The sequence below is a fragment of the Bison bison genome, unplaced genomic scaffold, assembly GCF_000754665.1.
Source record: "Bison bison bison isolate TAMUID 2011002044 unplaced genomic scaffold, Bison_UMD1.0 scf7180017864518, whole genome shotgun sequence".
NCBI classification, from domain to species: domain Eukaryota; kingdom Metazoa; phylum Chordata; class Mammalia; order Artiodactyla; family Bovidae; genus Bison; species Bison bison.
Window position 1 is genome coordinate 6,867,944 of NW_011495071.1, and position 16,794 is coordinate 6,884,737.

The 16,794-nt window shown below is 49.6% G+C and overlaps 1 protein-coding gene across 1 annotated transcript in view; it reads right to left on the reverse strand.

Annotated features, from left to right (window-relative positions):
• DSCAML1 (Down syndrome cell adhesion molecule like 1) overlaps positions 1-16,794 on the reverse strand; it is a 368,170-nt gene that overhangs the window by 8,937 nt on the left and 342,439 nt on the right. Inside the window, exons 21-27 of the mRNA XM_010830644.1 lie at positions 12,764-12,903; positions 6,475-6,628; positions 4,182-4,299; positions 3,643-3,806; positions 3,225-3,323; positions 2,339-2,527; positions 1,668-1,955 (exon numbers count right to left, since the gene is read on the reverse strand). Coding sequence (XP_010828946.1) covers positions 1,668-1,955; positions 2,339-2,527; positions 3,225-3,323; positions 3,643-3,806; positions 4,182-4,299; positions 6,475-6,628; positions 12,764-12,903 — 1,152 coding nt within the window. The remainder of the gene's footprint in view (positions 1-1,667; positions 1,956-2,338; positions 2,528-3,224; positions 3,324-3,642; positions 3,807-4,181; positions 4,300-6,474; positions 6,629-12,763; positions 12,904-16,794) is intronic.

Sequence of the window (16,794 nt, forward strand, 5' to 3'; positions counted from 1 at the left end):
TGAAACTCCAGTACTTTGGCCACCTCATGCGAAGAGTTGACTCATTGGAAAAGACTCTGATGCTGGGAGGGACTGGGGGCAGGAGGAGAAGGGGATGACAGAGGATGAGATGGCTGGATGGCATCACCGACTCAATGGACGTGAGTTTGAGTGAACTCTGGGAGTTGGTGATGGACAGGGAGGCCTGGCGTGCTGCAATTCATGGGGTTGCAAAGAGTTGGACATGCCTGAGCAACTGAACTGAACTGAGGCCTGTTTTAGAATCATCCTGAACCCTTTCAGAGATAGTCTCCTGCCTGTTGGAGTTCAGTGTTCATTTCTAGAGAGTAGCTGATGGGCTTAGATTCCCACATCCAGCTGGTAAGGTTGAGGGATGGTGATGATGAGGATCACAGGAGACAGAAGTCAGGGCAGTGGGATCCTGTGTTCTCTTCCCCAAATGGGGGCCAAAGCCACTCAACACCCTGCAGTCTCTCCCTGCCCTCTCCCCCGTGGGTGATATCTGCTAACCCTAGGGGCTGCTAGGAGATGTGATGAGTGAGTTCTCCCGCTGACAGAGCCTTCTGCCAAGCTCTGATGTTTACTTGTTTCAAAACCTCAGCTAAGAGTCATCTTCTTCATGAAGTCTTCCTTCTTTGAGCAAATACCCTGAGATGCCACTTTTATTCTGTTTCCTTAACACACAGGTAGATTCAGTTACGCTTGTGACAGCTGGTCCCTATGAATTCAGCCTTCTATGTGCCTTAAACATGTGTGTGCATGAGTGTGAGGTATCCACATGTGGCAGATACCAGCTGGTGCTCACCAAAACACCCATGGGCTCAGCTACATTCCCCAGACTTCCTGGCAGTTAGGTTAGAGCCATGTTATTAGTTACGTACAACAGAACGCAAATAGAAACGATGAGTGTCCAGCACCCCCTGGCCAGGGCAGTTAGGAACTGCTGTGTCTTTTCTGTCTCTCTCTCGTTGGTGACCTTGGAAGCTGCATGTTCAAGATGGCCTAGCTAACATGGCGAAACAATGGTGGCTAGCCAGCCCTCACATTATGAGAGTGAGAAATCTTTATTGGATCAAGCCATGAAGCTTTTAGTGTTTGTTACTGCAGCATAGGTTACCCGATCCTGGCTAATGGACCATCTTAACAGAGTGTTCTTATAGAGCAGGACATCAACTACATCTCTGCCTCCTCTCATCTCTTTAAAGCAATGGAGAGCAAGGGTTGCACCTTCAAAGACCCTCTATTTTTTTTTTTTTCAATTTTATTATTTATTTGGCTTGCTGGGTCTTAGTTGTGGTATGTGAACTCTTAGGTGCGGCAATGTGGGATCTAGTTCTCTGACCAGGATAGAAGCTGGCCCCATCTCCCTGCATTGGGAGCGTGGAGTCTTAGCCACTGGACCACCAGGGAAGTCCCAAAGATCCTCTGTCTTTAGTGTTACTGACCTGCCTGCCTGCCTATCCACCTGTGTGGTCACAGGTGCATCCCACTTATCTGCCTACTTGTCTGCTGCTCCTTTTGCCTGTCCTTTGCTTGCTTACTCACCCATCCGCCTTTGTCCCTGACTAGAGTCATACCTCTTTTCAATTTGCTTGTCTATCTCTTTACGTGTCTGCCTCTCGGCCAGCTCCCCCGGCAGCAGCCCCCGCCCGCCCTTGCCGACTCACTGCCATCGTAGTCCAGGGTGGCAAACTGGGCGGTCTCGTTGCCGCAGCCAGCGCTGTTGCAAGCCCTCATGCGCAGCTCGTACCACGTGGCCTCCCGCAGCTCGGTCAGAAACACCTCCCCGGAGCTGTTGGCGCGCAGGCCTTGCCAGGCCCAGGTGCCCTTGGGCCGGTACTCCAGCATGATGGCAGTGATGGGGCAGCCCCCGTTGTTCCAGCCCTGCAGGTTAAGCCGAGCATGCGTGGAGTTGATGTGGGTGAAGAGGTGCTGGTCTTTGCTGAAGGAGGGCTCTGGGGGGCCAGAGGGAGAGACAGAGGTTAGAGAGACTGGGAAGGATTTCCCTGGGGCGGCTGGGACTGCAGTGGTTCCGAGGGATCAGTGGGAGGTGCGGATGGGGGTAGGGATGCTCCAGGGGACAGAGGGGGAGGAAGAAGAGGAGAGGGAGATGGACAAGGAGAGCAAGGCCTGGCCCAGGAGGAAGACAGAGGCAGGAAAAAGGAAGAGGTGAGCCATCTGTCTGCCACCCCTTGCAGGGAAGTGGGGCCCGTTTTTCCTACTATGATTTGTCCAGATGCTGCAGCGATGGAACTAGGTGGGGTCTCCCTGGAGCCTCTGTGCTTCCCTGTGCCCTTCTGCCCCATCCCAGCACCTGCCACCCTGTCCCCGGCCTTACCCCGCCCGTGGGTCTTGGCCTCAATGATCTCACTGATGCGCCCGGAGCCTACGCTGTTCTTGGCCGCCAGCTTCACCTTGTACCACGTGCCGCACTTGAGGCTGTCCAGCCTGAAGGACCGCTCGCTCGAGCTGACGAACACATCCTTCCACTCCTCACTGTTGTCCACCGAGTACTGCAGCACGAAGCCTGGCCGGGAGGTTTGCCTGGCTCAGGAGGGGCAGGGCGGGGCCTGGGGTCCCCCAACAGCTGTCATGGGACTGGGCTCCGCAGGGGGCCAGCAGGGGGAACTTTTGGCCATTAGGATGGCGTGGACGCCAATTAGATGCAAAACTGGAAGGATCTGGGGTGAGTTGTAGGACTCTCTCCCATGGGCTCTTGTGTTAGGGTTTAGAAGCCAGGGTGGGGAGGGGAGCAGAAACCGGAGCTGTGAGACTTCAGAGGGGTCCTATGAGACCTTGCTACTCCGTGTACAGTCCCCTGGCCCCAAAGCATCACTTGGGAGCTTGTTAGACATGCAGATTCTCAGCTCCCCGAATCAGAATCTGTGTTCTTACAAGATCCCCTGGTGATTCATATGCATATTTAAGTTCAAGTATCTAGAACATTTGTTGATTTTATAGATTTGGAAACTAAGACCCAGAGAAGAAAACAGACTTCCTCAGGTTCACACAGCTCACCACTGGCAATGCGGGGGTGGGTGTTCTAAAGTTCAGACGTCTAGGCTGGTATATTTTCCATGGCGCTTGGGTAACTCGCCTGTGGTCCAAACCACCCCTCTTCCCATCACTTCCAAAGCCTTATGAGGACAAGCAGTGGGAGTAAGTGAAGCGCTTCCTCTGCCCCGGCCCAGAATTCTCTGCACTCCTCATCCAGGCCCCCTCACCTCGGATGGAGCTGCCCCCATTGTCACCCGGAATCCAGGTCAGAGTGATGGATGAAGCCGAGGTTTTGGAGACAGTCAGACGGGGCTGGTCCGGGGGAACTGTGAGGGGAGAGTCAGGAGCCCACACCACAAAGGGTTAACCTCTGATGATGGGGGACAGGGGTGCCCTCTTCCTCCCCCACTCCTGCTCATTCTCCTCTCTACCCCTCCTGCCTCCTCTCCCACGTGTCCCCTCTGATCCACAGAGGGTCTGTCTCCCTGGTGGCTGGTCTTTTTTATTTGACAACCCCTCTGTCTCTGTCTTTCTTTCTCTCTCTCGATGGAATTCCTCCCGCTTAGCCATCCCTGTCCCCACCAGAGCCCCGCCCACCTCCCAGGGGCTCATCTCTCAAGCACCACCCACCTCGCAGGGTCTCACCTTGCACTAGAAGGTTGACAATGATGGTGTCGAAGCCGCCAGTGTTGGTGGCCGTGCAGGTGTAGTAGCCTGAGTCCTCAGCCTTCACCGCGCGCAGCAGCAACGTGCCATTGGTGTGGATGAGCCGGTGCCCGTCCATGGACACGGGGATGGCTGAGTCCTCACTGCGGGGGGTGGGGGCGGCTTATGGCAGGCATCCCCTCCCGGAGCCTCCCCCAGGTCTGCAGGCAGTTAGAGCTGGGAGCAGTAAGGCACTGGCTCCGGGACCCTAGATTCTTGGTTTTCACTCAGCGCTTCCTGGGGATATCTAGTAACCATGGCCTCTTCAACCACCCAGGGAAGGGAGATCCATGGCAGCCGACAGGGGCAGCCAGGGAGGCCAGGCTAGCACGTGAGGGTGTAGCCATGTACCCAGCAAGGGCCTCCCCAGGGCTGGAGATGACTGAGTCAGCCGGAAGGGAAGGACATCAGTTCTCTTCATGGCTCTTCTGCAACGCCCATCTCTGGGGGTCACCATCCCTAAAGGGTCCCGCACACACCTGTCCTTGGTCCACTTCACCGCAGGGGCTGGGTCTCCCACTGAATTGCAAGGCAGCCGCACATCTCTCATCCAGGGTGTTGTCACGGTGCCCCCGAAAGAAATGATCTTTGCTGGGGCTAGAGGGAAGAGAGGATGAAAAGGACCCCATGTGTTCGTTTTCATTTTTAGAGGGGAAATCGTTCATTCAGCAGACATTTATCAGATACCTGTTTGGACCAGGTATCATAGGAGGCTCTAAGGAGCCACAGAATGAGTACAGTCTAGTCCCTGTCTTCGAGTTGCTTACCATCTAAGAGGGAGACAGACACTTCAGATCATTAGAGTGAAAAATACTATGGTGGGGGTAGGTACAATAGCCCTGGGAGCAGGAAGGAGGCGTGGAGGAGGTGAAGGCCTGGGGCGACTTCTGCAATTGGAAGCTTGGACTTGAATCTTGAAGTCAAAGAAGGAATTCATTAGCTCCCAGGGGATAAGAATGGGGGGAAGGGATAGTCAGGGAATTTGGGATCAACATGTACACACTGCTATATTTAAAATGGATAACCAACAAGGACCTACTGTATAGCACAGGGAACTCTGGTCAATGTTATGTAGCAGCCTGGATGGGAAGGGAGTTTGGTGGAGAATGGATACATGTATATATTTGGCTGGGTCACTTTGCTGTCCACCAGAACCTATCACATCATTGTTAATGGACTGTAAGCAGAGAAGGAAGGTGTGTCGGAAGGGGGAATAGAACTGAGAGAGGCACGGGGGCCTGAAACCCATGGTGAGCGGGAGGGCCTTCAGCCTCCGGGATGAGTGACCCAAGCCCAGGGTGACTGAAGAGAGGGCAGCAGAGTAAGGGTCAGAGCAGTGAGCGGGAGGAGAAGCTTCCAAGGCTCTGCTGGCACCTCGAGGAGGCTGGGCTTCCTCCTGACCTCACAAGGAGGCTCACAAGGAAGTAGTGACATGTTCAAAGTGGAGTTTTAGAGGAACCCCTGGCTGCCTGCCAAGGATGTTTGATGGAGCTCTAGAGACACTGTTCTAGAGCCAGTTCTGCCCTGTGGCTGGGGTTGGCTCCTGGGACCTCTTAGTGGGTGGGTGGGTGGGTGTGTGTGTGTGTGTGTGTGTCTGTCTGTCTGTCTGTCTGTCGGGGGGTGGGGGTCCTGGGTCCTTTCCTTCCTGGAAGGAGATAAGTTCAGGAGAAGGGGTTGGCAGCACCACTGGGAGGAGGGGTCAGGGGAGGGAAGAAACTTGAGGCTTTGTAGAAAGAGCCCCCAAATTGGAGCCAGAAGGGCTGGCCCACCACTCTGCTGTGTTTGAGGGCTGTGCTACCCTGCCTCAGAGTGTCCCCTGGAAAATGGGATGACAACCCTCGCGGCAGGGCAGCTGCAGGCCCTCCATTCAGTGCCCGCTGACTCCGAGCCTGAGGCGGGGAGGGCTGACGCCTCTTGTATCTCATCCAAAGGAAGCTGGTTACCCCTGGAGTGGGGTTAGGCTGAGGCAGCTGCTTCAGGGCTTGGGGCCTCAGGGTTATAGACACTTGTGGCTGTGGGAGGAGGCGGGGCCAGGAGGGAGGGCCCAGGGAGGCCCAGAGTCAAGGTAGAAGCTCAAAGTCTCAGGCTTGTGTGGCTAAATCCCGTGCCGCAGGGTTGGCATGGGGGAGCCTGGCAGCTCTGTGAGGTGGCCTCAGTCTTGGTCTTGGGTTGAGGCCTCAGAACTATCACTGCCTGTAGAGTAGGGGTACACATGCCCCCATGCCACACTTATGCCCAGGTCAGGGGTTCAGTGGGGCACCCTTGAGAGCAGTTATGTTCTTATTCACCCCGTGCACCCCACCCAGCCCACAGCCTCCTTCGAGGCATGCCCTCTGTAACGTCTGTGACCAGTGGGATCATGTCAGCCTGAGATGACCAGGCTTTGGAACGAGGGGGCTGTCTTTGCAGCCCTCTGCTCCATGGAAGCAGCATATCCCAACTCCATCCCCTCTGGAGGAGCTGAGCTGGGGGTGGGGCTAACACCCCTTTCTTTCACCCCCAGAGAAGAGTCTGGAGTGGGGAACAAGGTGCATTCTGCTGGGTGCCCCGACTAGTGGCATGGCCTTGAGCCTGTTGTGAGCCTTTCTGGGAGTCAGGGGGCAGCAGAGGCCCAGTCTTGGTGGGTGCAGGAGGGAGGCAAGCGGCCAGCCAGCTCCTTACAGCCAGGCCACAGACAGGGTGGAGGGAGACAACTCGTGTTGGGGAGAACCGTCATTCTAGAAGGAGCCTTCTGGCAGTTTCTGCCCTCAGCCCCCGCCCCAGGCTGCTCACCCTTGCCAGCAGGCTCGATGGTCACCTTCTCACTGCTGTTGCCCCGGCCGGCGGAGGTGACGGCGGCCACCCACAGCAGGTACTGCTGCCCGCGGTTTAGGTGGGCGATCCTGTAGAAGAGCTGCTCCGGACTTGTCTCATACTCGCTGGGTGCCTGCGGGGCAGAGGCGAACGCGTTCTAAGAGCCAAGGCCCCTGGGTCTCCACCTCCACCCTTCCTGGGGCCCTGGGCTCAGTGGGGCAATGGCCAGGGCGATGGGTGGTGGAGACAGGATCCTGCCTAGTTGGCCCTTTCTGGTTTTGGAGCAACACTGAACAGCTTGCCCTGGACTTGGCCCTGGGCACTGATGGGCCGGCTCTGGCGGTTTGCTGGGTCGGTTTCAGTTCACCTCTTGGACTGATCTAGTCGCTGGCTGTGATGGCTTCAGGCCAAGAAATGTGAGTGTTTCGGGTGGGTGAGAGATGGCGGGAGACAGGAGAAGGGAGAATGGAGGTTGGGGGGGATCCCAGGAAAACCCTGAGAAAAGGGAGTCTCTAAGAAGCTAAATGACTGCGTTTGCCTTATTAGGGTTGTAGACAGGCTCCCCCAGCCTGTCCCCACTCAGAGTCACCTGCCAGCCCTACTGCCTAATGTCTCCTTCATTCCTACCACCTGTTCCCGCCGCCCCTCCCCCCGCCCCCCCATTCTGGGGGAGGAAGGGGAGGGAGAGAGAACTACGAGAGCTTCACGGGGCAGCACTTTATTAACGATTATTAGTGGTATAGATCACCGTATATATTTGTAGGTTATATAAATCTATAAAAATTTTTTTAACCAAATGACAGTTTTGATAAGTTGCCAACAAAACAATATCGGATCCCAGTGGTTTTACCAGTTGCTTTGATGAAAAGATTATGTTGCCTTGGAAACCAGAGGCTCAGATATTGAAATGAATTTGAGAAGGAGCTTTTGATAAGCGCTAGTTTGCAGACCTCCTGTCAGCCCCTTCCCTGGTGCAGGCGGGATGGGGCTGACTTTCATTTCATTTTATTTTTTGGTCAGCCGCGGGGAAGGGAAAGCAGGACAGCACCAGGGCCTCTTTGAAATCAGGGCGGAAGTCTAGGGAGGGGGAGCAGCCCCTGGAACAGATGGGGGGCCCCGAGGCCAGAGGGAGCTAGTAATTAGTTATTTTTGCAGTCAGGGGATGTTGCACACGCATGCCCCCATGCTCACGCTCTCATGCACACGGATGTGTAGACACATTCAAGCACATGCTGAGGGACAGATCTCCAGACAGACATGGGGTCACAGAGGGACATTCTTTGCCACCCATGAGAGGGCTGAGGGGCCCAGTGACTTGTAACAGGAGAAAACATCCTTTCTGGTCCCAGACCATCTGTAAGAAGATGCTCAGGAGAGGGTACAGGCATTCCCACCACACACACAGAGCTCCCTGGCAGATCCCCCCTGCTGCCTCTCTCGTGGGGAGCTGGCCTTGGGCCCAGGAGCTCCCGGAAAGCCACCTTGAGCCCTGGTAGCTGGGAAGTCCTTTCAGGGTGCAGTGCTCGGGGACCGTGTGGGTATCGCAGGTCATATCTGAGCACGAGGCAGGGCAATAAAGTAGCTTTGACACCTGCCTGCCTTTCTTACCGTATGGACCACAGTGTCTCTCATGGTTCCTGGGGCCTCAGTTTTCTCTCCTGCAAACTAAGAAAGCAATCCAGCTCCGCCTGCCCTGACTGGTCACAGTGAGGACTCCTGAGGCAAGGAGTGTGCCAGTCCTTTGTAAGTGGGGACATGTTCTTCTCTTTTGTAAACGGGGGCATGTGTTTCTGTGAGGGTGGAAGTGTGTGTGTGCATGTGTAGAGAAAAGTTAAGTATCCTTGCTTGTGTCTGTCAGTGTGTACCTGACTGTGCATTGTGTCCACACAGGGCAGGAAGGCTTTGGCTTCCCCTGGAAGGTATTAGCATCTTACCCAGGTCCTGGGTGCCTTCCTTTTAACCTGGACTTCCCCCTAATCTCCTGAAATCACTTTCAAAAACATACAACTACACTCCAAAATAAAATCACAGTAATCAAAGGTTAAAAAAGGTAAAACTATGCAAGGAGAAACTATAGGTTATTTACTTACCTATTTTTCTAATCAAAAAATAAAAAATAGAAAATCACAAATAGAAAAGTCATAACTAGAAATGATTTATAAATTTGAATTATATGAAAAGAAAACCTATGGTATAATGAAAACTAGAATAAAAAGGGAAGCAATGAACTGGCAAACACCTGCAACCTATATGAGCAAAAATGGTTATTATCTTTAATATGTAAAGAGCACTTAAAAATAAATAAGAAGAAAACCATGATCTACCCAAATATAAAATGTAGAAAGGACATGAATTGACAATGATCCAAAGATGAAAAAAGCCAAAAATCACATAACACACAATAAAATAATCAACTTAGTTTAGAATCCAACTGACAGAAAATGAAAAATATATAATCTTAGATTAGCATGTGCACAAGGGAAAAATACTTCCACCATAATGCTGGTAGAAGTGTAAGTTGGTACAAACTTTCTGAAGAGTAGTTTGCAAATGTGCATGCAAACCTCAAAAATATTTATACTTTTTGTGATCCATGGATTCCTATAAAAATTTATACTAAGAAAATAATAAAACAATGAGTATAAAGACTTTTATGAAGAATTCTCCATGAAAAATTATTTATAATGGTAAAAAACTGAAAATAGATTAAATATAGAGCAATTCAGGGACTGGTTAAATAGATTATATATATACAGACACTCAAGATAATATTTTAAAAGAATATTTGATGTCAACTCTATTTCAATAAAAAGAATATTTAATGGTGTAGAAAAGTGCCTACATATACTACATGAAAAATGGAGATTATATAATATTTTATAAATTTTAATTTTATAAAAAACCAAAACAAAACCATAGTGTATGTGCAGGTCAAGGATTGGAAGATTATACCCCAACACATTGCCAGTGGTTATCTTTAGAGAGTGAGAAGGCAAGTAATTTTTACTTTCTTCTCTATTCTTTTATATGTTTATAGAATTTTCTACAATAAAATTGTATTATTTTGACAAACAGCAAATGTATTAAACTGGAAACATTTCTAACAGGACTCAGTGCAGCTCTGGCTAGCCTTAGCCAGCCCCAGGGTGTAATTCCTGGTATCCTGCACCTCATGCAGTTTCCCACATCTATTCTGAGAATTCTGCACACACAAGGTCACGCACTCCAGTATGTATGCACACACTCAGACTCAGACACACGTGCATCTGCCTCTCAGCCTCTCATTCCCACGGTCTTGCTTCATTCCATGTACATGAGTGTGCCCTCAATCCTGGAGCTCTTTCATAAATGAATTTGTGATGCAGTTGCTTGGAACCTGGAGTATATTTCTACAAAATGATCGCCCACCACCCATAACCACAGGTGGTGGTCAGGTCCCCTGGCCCCTTGTTCAGCCCAGTCCCTGCTTTGCAACATGGCTGAACTGAGTTCTCATCATGCCAGCACATCTGCCCCCCACCCACAGGAGAGAGGTGGTTCCTTCACGCTCGGGACATGAAGGGGAAGGAGGGAGGGTCTCCGGGTCTGCAGTAGCAGGAGGAGGGCATGGGAACCAGGGGCTCTGCTCTGGAGCCTAGAAGTGTCCCCCACCAGTGGATTGGGGCTCTTGGAGACTGAGTTAACGAGGACACTCTGCTCCCAGACACCAATCCCTTTGAAAGACTTCATTATGAGAGGAGGTACTGCGCGTACAGACCCAAGCTGGAGAAGGAGTTCCCACCCTCTCATCACACTATGAAGGAAAATTTGCCCAATGTCTAAGACTTCACAATTGCTAGGCTGCTAGCAATTCATTCATCAAATGTATGTCCTGGACAAGGATGTTCCAGGCACAGTGTTCTATGGCTCGGGACCTGAAGATGAAAAGATGCCGCCCTTGTCCTCACAGGGTCCCACAGACTAGTGCGGGAGACAGGTGAGTGAGCAGGTCACTGCCGTTTAACACATGCAGTGTGTGCTAGAGGATGAAGAACGTGCCGTGGATGGTAGGATCAGTAGGGGCAGAGGTGCAGGGGTGTGAAAGGCAGAGCAGGTGTCCAGAATGGTGACCAGCCTAGTGTAAAAAGAGCCTGGAAGGTATGTGTGTACTGGGGGGAGGGGCAGGAGGAGAGGGGCAAAGGGGCAGAAAACACAGCTGAACATGTTAACTGGAAAATTGGCACACACCCCCCCAACAATGACAGAGTTCTCAACCTAACATCTGCAGACCCCATGACCCAGCAGTTCCTTTCACAGGCCCAACAGGAATATATACACAAGAGCACCAACTGCAATAGCCCCAAACGGAAAACTATTCAAATGCCTGTCAATGGATAATTATAAATAAACTGAGATATATACATGTAATTGAAAACTATACAGAAGTGAGAGTGAATAATCTCTAACCACACACAACAATATGGATGAAATTCACAAATTCAAACTAATGTTGGGTCGAAGAAGCCAGGCAGATTTTATGTATATATATTATATATATATATATATATAATCCCAGGGACGGGGAGCCTGGTGGGAGGCCGTCTATTGGGTTGCACAGAGTCGGACATGACTGAAGCGACTTAGCAGCAGCAGCATGTATATATATATAATGCACGCATCCATGTGTGCTCAGTCACTTCAGTCATGTCCAACGCTTTGAGACCCCACGGACTACCCATGGACTGTAGCCTGCCAGGCTCCTCTGTCCATGGGATTCTCCAGGCAAGAGTATTGGAGTGGGTTTCCATGTCCTGCTCCAGGGGATATTCCCGACCCAGGGATCGAAACCAAATTTCCTGCATTGCAGGCAGATTCTTTACCCACTAAGCCAACTGGGAAGCCCATATATATTGTGTATTTGTACTTGATATAGTATTAATCTGAAGTCAGGATGATGGTTATACCTGTAGGGGGAGGGTGGTGACCTTCTGGGGTGTTGCCCTATTTCCTGCTCTGGGAATCCCCCACTCAGTGCCTGGAAGTGCTATGAAAGTTCATGGGGCTGTACAGTCATCATATGTGTACTTCCCTGCATGTGAAATAGTGATGGTGAGGATGGAGAGGAGGGGGCGGAGTCACTGAAAAGACATTCCTGGGCTTCTCCTCTGGGCATAGAGCTATGGCCTCACTGGCAAGGAGCGGGGCTGCCTATGGCTCAGAGGGTAATTCAGAAAGACCACAGGAAAGCGGAGAGCGGGGGACGAGATGATGACACAATTACCGAGCAATTTCAGGGCAGCTTTCTGGGCTGTCAGAAGCTCATCTGCAGGTGCTGGGGCTGCCGTCACATCACTAGTTGCTGATGGAGGGAGAAGCTGGCCTTCTCCTGCTCCCTGATCTCCCCCATCCTGAGCACATCTCTCAACAGTACTCACGCCCCCGCCCCCGGGAGCACCCCCTCTGCTCCCCTCACTAGCCTGGAAGCATCCCAAGGGCACGTGTTTCTTTGCACTTGCTCTCACAATTAGAACAGGTATACTACAGATCAGCCACCCAGCAGAACTCTGTGACTGAGTGGCTGGAGATAAGGAAAGGGGCAGAGGGGAGGATGCCTGTTATGGGATGTGGGTGCATAGCCACCTGCATGAGATGAGAACCTGCCCTCATCCTCTCCTCCCTCTTAGCAGCCCTTGATGGAGGGCAGGGGCCAGCCCCCCAACACTGTGCCCCAGTGCCAGGGGCCTCCTTACTTTATACTCCCAGGTTTGGGCAGGCAGCGCCCAGAGAGAGATGCCCTGGTCTTCCCCCAGCTGTCCTCCATCTTTTCCCCTCTTCAACTGGATCCATGCTGAGGGGGCCACTTGGGGCAGAGCTCCAGCAGCCCTCTAAGCCCAGACTGACCATGCTGAAAAGCTGATTCACTTCCAAAAGCCATGGGCTAGCAAGTGCTCAGTCCAGAGCTCTGGGATCTGCTAGGAGCTTCCTTGGTCAGCCAGACCAGAAGAGCTGAGGCCCTGTCCTCCCTCTCCCACCTGCTTGAAGGAGACCCCTACTCAAATAAGCCTCCAGGGCTTGTGATAATCTTGTAGTCCTTGGAACGGAGGACTGACCCAAGATGGACTTGGGTAAGGCTTCAACCACTCTTGGGTGACCGGTGCCCATACTTATCCATGAATCAAGTCGAAACACAGATATAACCAGCCCCAGGATTTGGCCCAGAAGCAGCTGATCTATAGGGAACTTTCCTTTTCCCCTGTCCTGCTCAACATTCAGCCCTGGGCCCACTTACCGGCTGGCCAGACCCGGGGCTGGAGCAGAAGATGGTGTACTTGCGGATCACCCCATTGGGCTTGGTTGGGGGGAGCCATGACACGACCACACTGCTGGCGGATGAAGGAACAGCTTTGATGCCCGCAGGGGGACCTGGAACTAAGCAGGGGGAAGGTGGGGTCAGTTTAGAGAATGGAGGAACAAAGCCTTTAGGAAACAATGACAGGTTGGAGAGATTAAGGCAGATTAATCTGGGAGAGCTTCCTGAAGGAGGCATCTTTGAAGCTCTGGTTTAAAGGAGGAGGTTCTAGCATGGCAAACAGTTGAGAGGATAAAGGTGATCATTAGGGGCTTGGAACAAAATCTCTGAGATGGAGGCATTGGGAATGGCCAGCTACAGAACTCTTTGGCCAGAACCAAGAACTTAAGAGACACAGGAAAGAAACAGAACCCATAAGGAATTCATCTTGATCCCAGTGGTCCTAACCTGATCCCCTAGCCAATGCTCTACTAACTAAGCTTGTATGTAGGCCAGATATACTGGTCACTTTGCTCTTTTTGGCCTGTGAGCTCCTTGAGGCTGAGGACTCTAGAGACTCACAGAGCAGGCCTCCTCCTGAGGGTCAAAGGTCAGTGGTCAGCCAGTGGGTGACTGTGCTTCCTGCCGTGTACTCAGGGTACTGCCCTTGGGGTGCTGGCTAGGCTCTTTCTCTTTCCAGGAGGGAAAAATCTTAGAATTGGCTGAGAAACCCATCCCGAGTGGACCTGAGCCTATGGACTGTGACCTCCCCTTGCTCCCATGTCTGGGCCTGCTTGGGAACCCAGGGCCTGGAGCCTAGCAGCATCCTGTTTCCAGCCCATACTCTCCTTCATTTTTTCCTTGTATTGCTGTAACTTGTCTTCTCTCCTGGGAGCTTTTATGCTCCTTTGAACGTTGTGATGGTATCCTATTCAACTTATGTTATCTCTCTGAGCCTCAGTTTCTCCATCTATATGGACATAACAACCACATTAAAGGTTTGTAGTGAGAATCAGTGCTAATTAAGATAAAGCACCTGACATGGTGCCTAACACAGAAGAGACTCAATAAATCGTAACAGTTAGTACTTTTGCACTCCCTTCCTGCGCTCTCAGTTTTTAGCACCTACTGCAATTTTTAAAAACTCTTAACAAGTGGTCAACAATTCTAGGTTAAATAAAATACTTAGAAACAGTATCATCCATCCAGGGGCCTGAGCCCAGAAGCTGGCAGTCATCCTTGACTCTGCCCTTCCTCACTACTACAGCCTTGCCATTTATTTCTGCTAGAGGTCTCTGCTGTTCTGGGATGCAGGGGGTGGGTGTTTACGGATGGCCACGGGGGCAACTGCAGAGTTCAAGTCTTCTCTGGCCTTGCACACTTCTTTCTTACCAGTTATTAAGAGAAATATGTGTGATTGTAGACTTATCTATTTATCCTTGTTGTTCTGTTGGTTTTTGTTTCTGTGTATTTTGAGGTTATGTTATTAGGTTCCTAAAAATTTAGCACTGTTTTATTTGCCTGGTAAATTAAGTCTTTTATCATAACAAAAGTGTCCTTCTAAGAATGATTTTTGCCTTAAAGCATACAAGGTCTGATACTAATATTCCAGTTTTCTCTTAGTTTTGTATGGTACATCTTTTACCTTTTTCCATGCTTAACTTTTCTATACCTTTATGTTTTGATGTCTCCTAAACACAGCACATATTTGAGTTTTGCTTCACTGCTAGCCGGTCTGGCAGTATTTATCTTTTAACTGGAGAATTTAGCCAATTTATCTTACTACTGATACATTTGGGTCTAACAGTCCCACCTTCCTATTTTCTATTTGTCCCACCTATTGCTTTCCTTTCTACTGTCCTCTGTGCCCTCCTTTGGATTGTGCATTAAGAGAAACTCTGTTTCCCCCTTCTATTAGTTTTGCTATTATGCAGTCTTTCATAACCTTTAGATTGTGTGAGTCTCTGACTTACCAAAGTCTAGTAACTGCCGCTTTTCTTCTCAGATAATGCGAGGACTTGGAATTTCCATTTACTATCTCTCCATTTACATGCCATTGTTATATATTTTAACTCTGTAATATCTGGACACCCTTTTCAAGGTGATTACATCATCATCATTTTATGCTGTCAATATTGATTTCAATTTACCCACATATTCGCCATTAATTGCTCTTTTTTCCTTTCTTCCCACATCACTGAGCTTCTATCTGGGATCCTTTTCCTTCTAGTTAAAGAACACCCTTTAGTATTTCTTTCAGGGCAGCTATGTTGGTGATAAGTTCTCTCAGTTTTTGTTTGTCTGAAAACGTCTTGATTTCACCTTAATCTTGAAAAATATTTTTAAAAGGTATAAAGTCACAGGTTGATAACTATTTTTGTTTTCATACATACTTTAAATATCTCATTGTGTTGTTTTCTGGCTTCCACTGTTTCTGATAAGTGAGCTGACAGTCTTATTTTTGCTCCTTTGAAGGTAACTGGTTTTTCCATCCTCTGGTTGCTTTTAAGACTTTTCTCTATTTGTTTATGTTTCAGTAGCTTTATTATGATAAGCCTAGGTGTGGACTTTAAGTTATTCCTTGTGAAGGCTGTAGAGCTTCTTGCGTTTGGGCTTGATATCTTTCACAACTTTGAAAAGTTTTCAGACATTTTATCTTCTGCTCCATTCTCTTTATCCTCTTTTTTGGATATCTTCTCACAACTTCTATGTCCTTGATACTCAGAATGTAGTCCATGGATTAGCAGCAGGGTCGCCTGGGAGCATGTTAGAAATGCAAAATCTCAGGTTGTACCCTAGACCTACTAAATCAGAATCTCAATTTTAACATGATTCCTCAAGTGATTTGTATGCACAGTAAAGTTTGGAAAGCATCGCTCTATGTCTTATTTGCTCTTTTATTTTCCATTCTTTCGTCTTTTTGTGCTTCATTTGATATTATCTTCTGACCTATCTTCTAATTCACTAAGTATCTCTTCAGCTGTGTCTAATTTGTTATTAAGCCTATCTAGTGAGTTCTTAATTTCAGATATTAGTAGTTTTTGTCTCTAGATGTTTTATTTCATAGCTTCCAATGCTCTTAAAATTTAATGAAACCCATTTGGAATTCTTGCAGAGCTGCTTCTTTTGTCTTTTTCTGCGGGCTTTTATTCACACTGTCCCCATTGTTTTTATTGTATGCCAGACACACTATTCGCAAAGTTGTTTGTGGAAATAATTTGAGGTCTCAGATGATATAATCATCCTAAAGGGAGAACTCATGTTTGCGTCCAGCAGGCACCTGCAATCTGGGACACTAACAACCTGAGGTCACCTCAATCTAATTTCTAGGACTGAGATGATCTGAGGCTGAGCTGTTTACTTTTGGTCCACTTTTAGAGTTCTGCCCTTCATGCTCTCAACTCAAAGTAGGCTGGAGTGGGGAGCAGAGGAGGGTTCACTCTGTAGCAGGCCCTGGCCTCCAATTCATGTCTTTCTGGCACTGCTCAGTATCTCAGTCACTGCCTCTAGACTCAGCAAACATCCCTCGGGGGAAGAGCTGTCCCAAATACCAAGATCACCTCCTGGGCCTCTATTCTCCCTTGGATCCTGGCCCAGTAACTCTTCACTTTCCTGCCAGCTCTCTAATTACCTTCAAGCAAGTATTTAAAAATATTTTATTCAGATTTCCTAGTGTCCAACAAGGAGGAGAGTGGATTGGAGTCACACTCTCTACCATTCCTGGAAGTGGAACCCCTTTGATATGTTTCCCTAAACCTGTCCCTCCTCCTTCCTTCATCCTCATTGCTGCTGCCCTTACACACACCTTCCTTTTCTTTGCCTAGAGGCCCACAGGTTCTAAGAGGCCTTTCCCACCCTAGTCCTTATCCCCTATTTGCTTCCTATGACCAATCCTCCATGCTTCTACAAGAGTTATCACCTAGGTCATGCCTCTTTCTCAGTTAAAAACCTTTAAAGTGGTCCTAAGTCCAACCCAACTTTGCACTCTGAGGCTATATAGATAGGTCTGGTATTCACAGGGCAGATGAGCA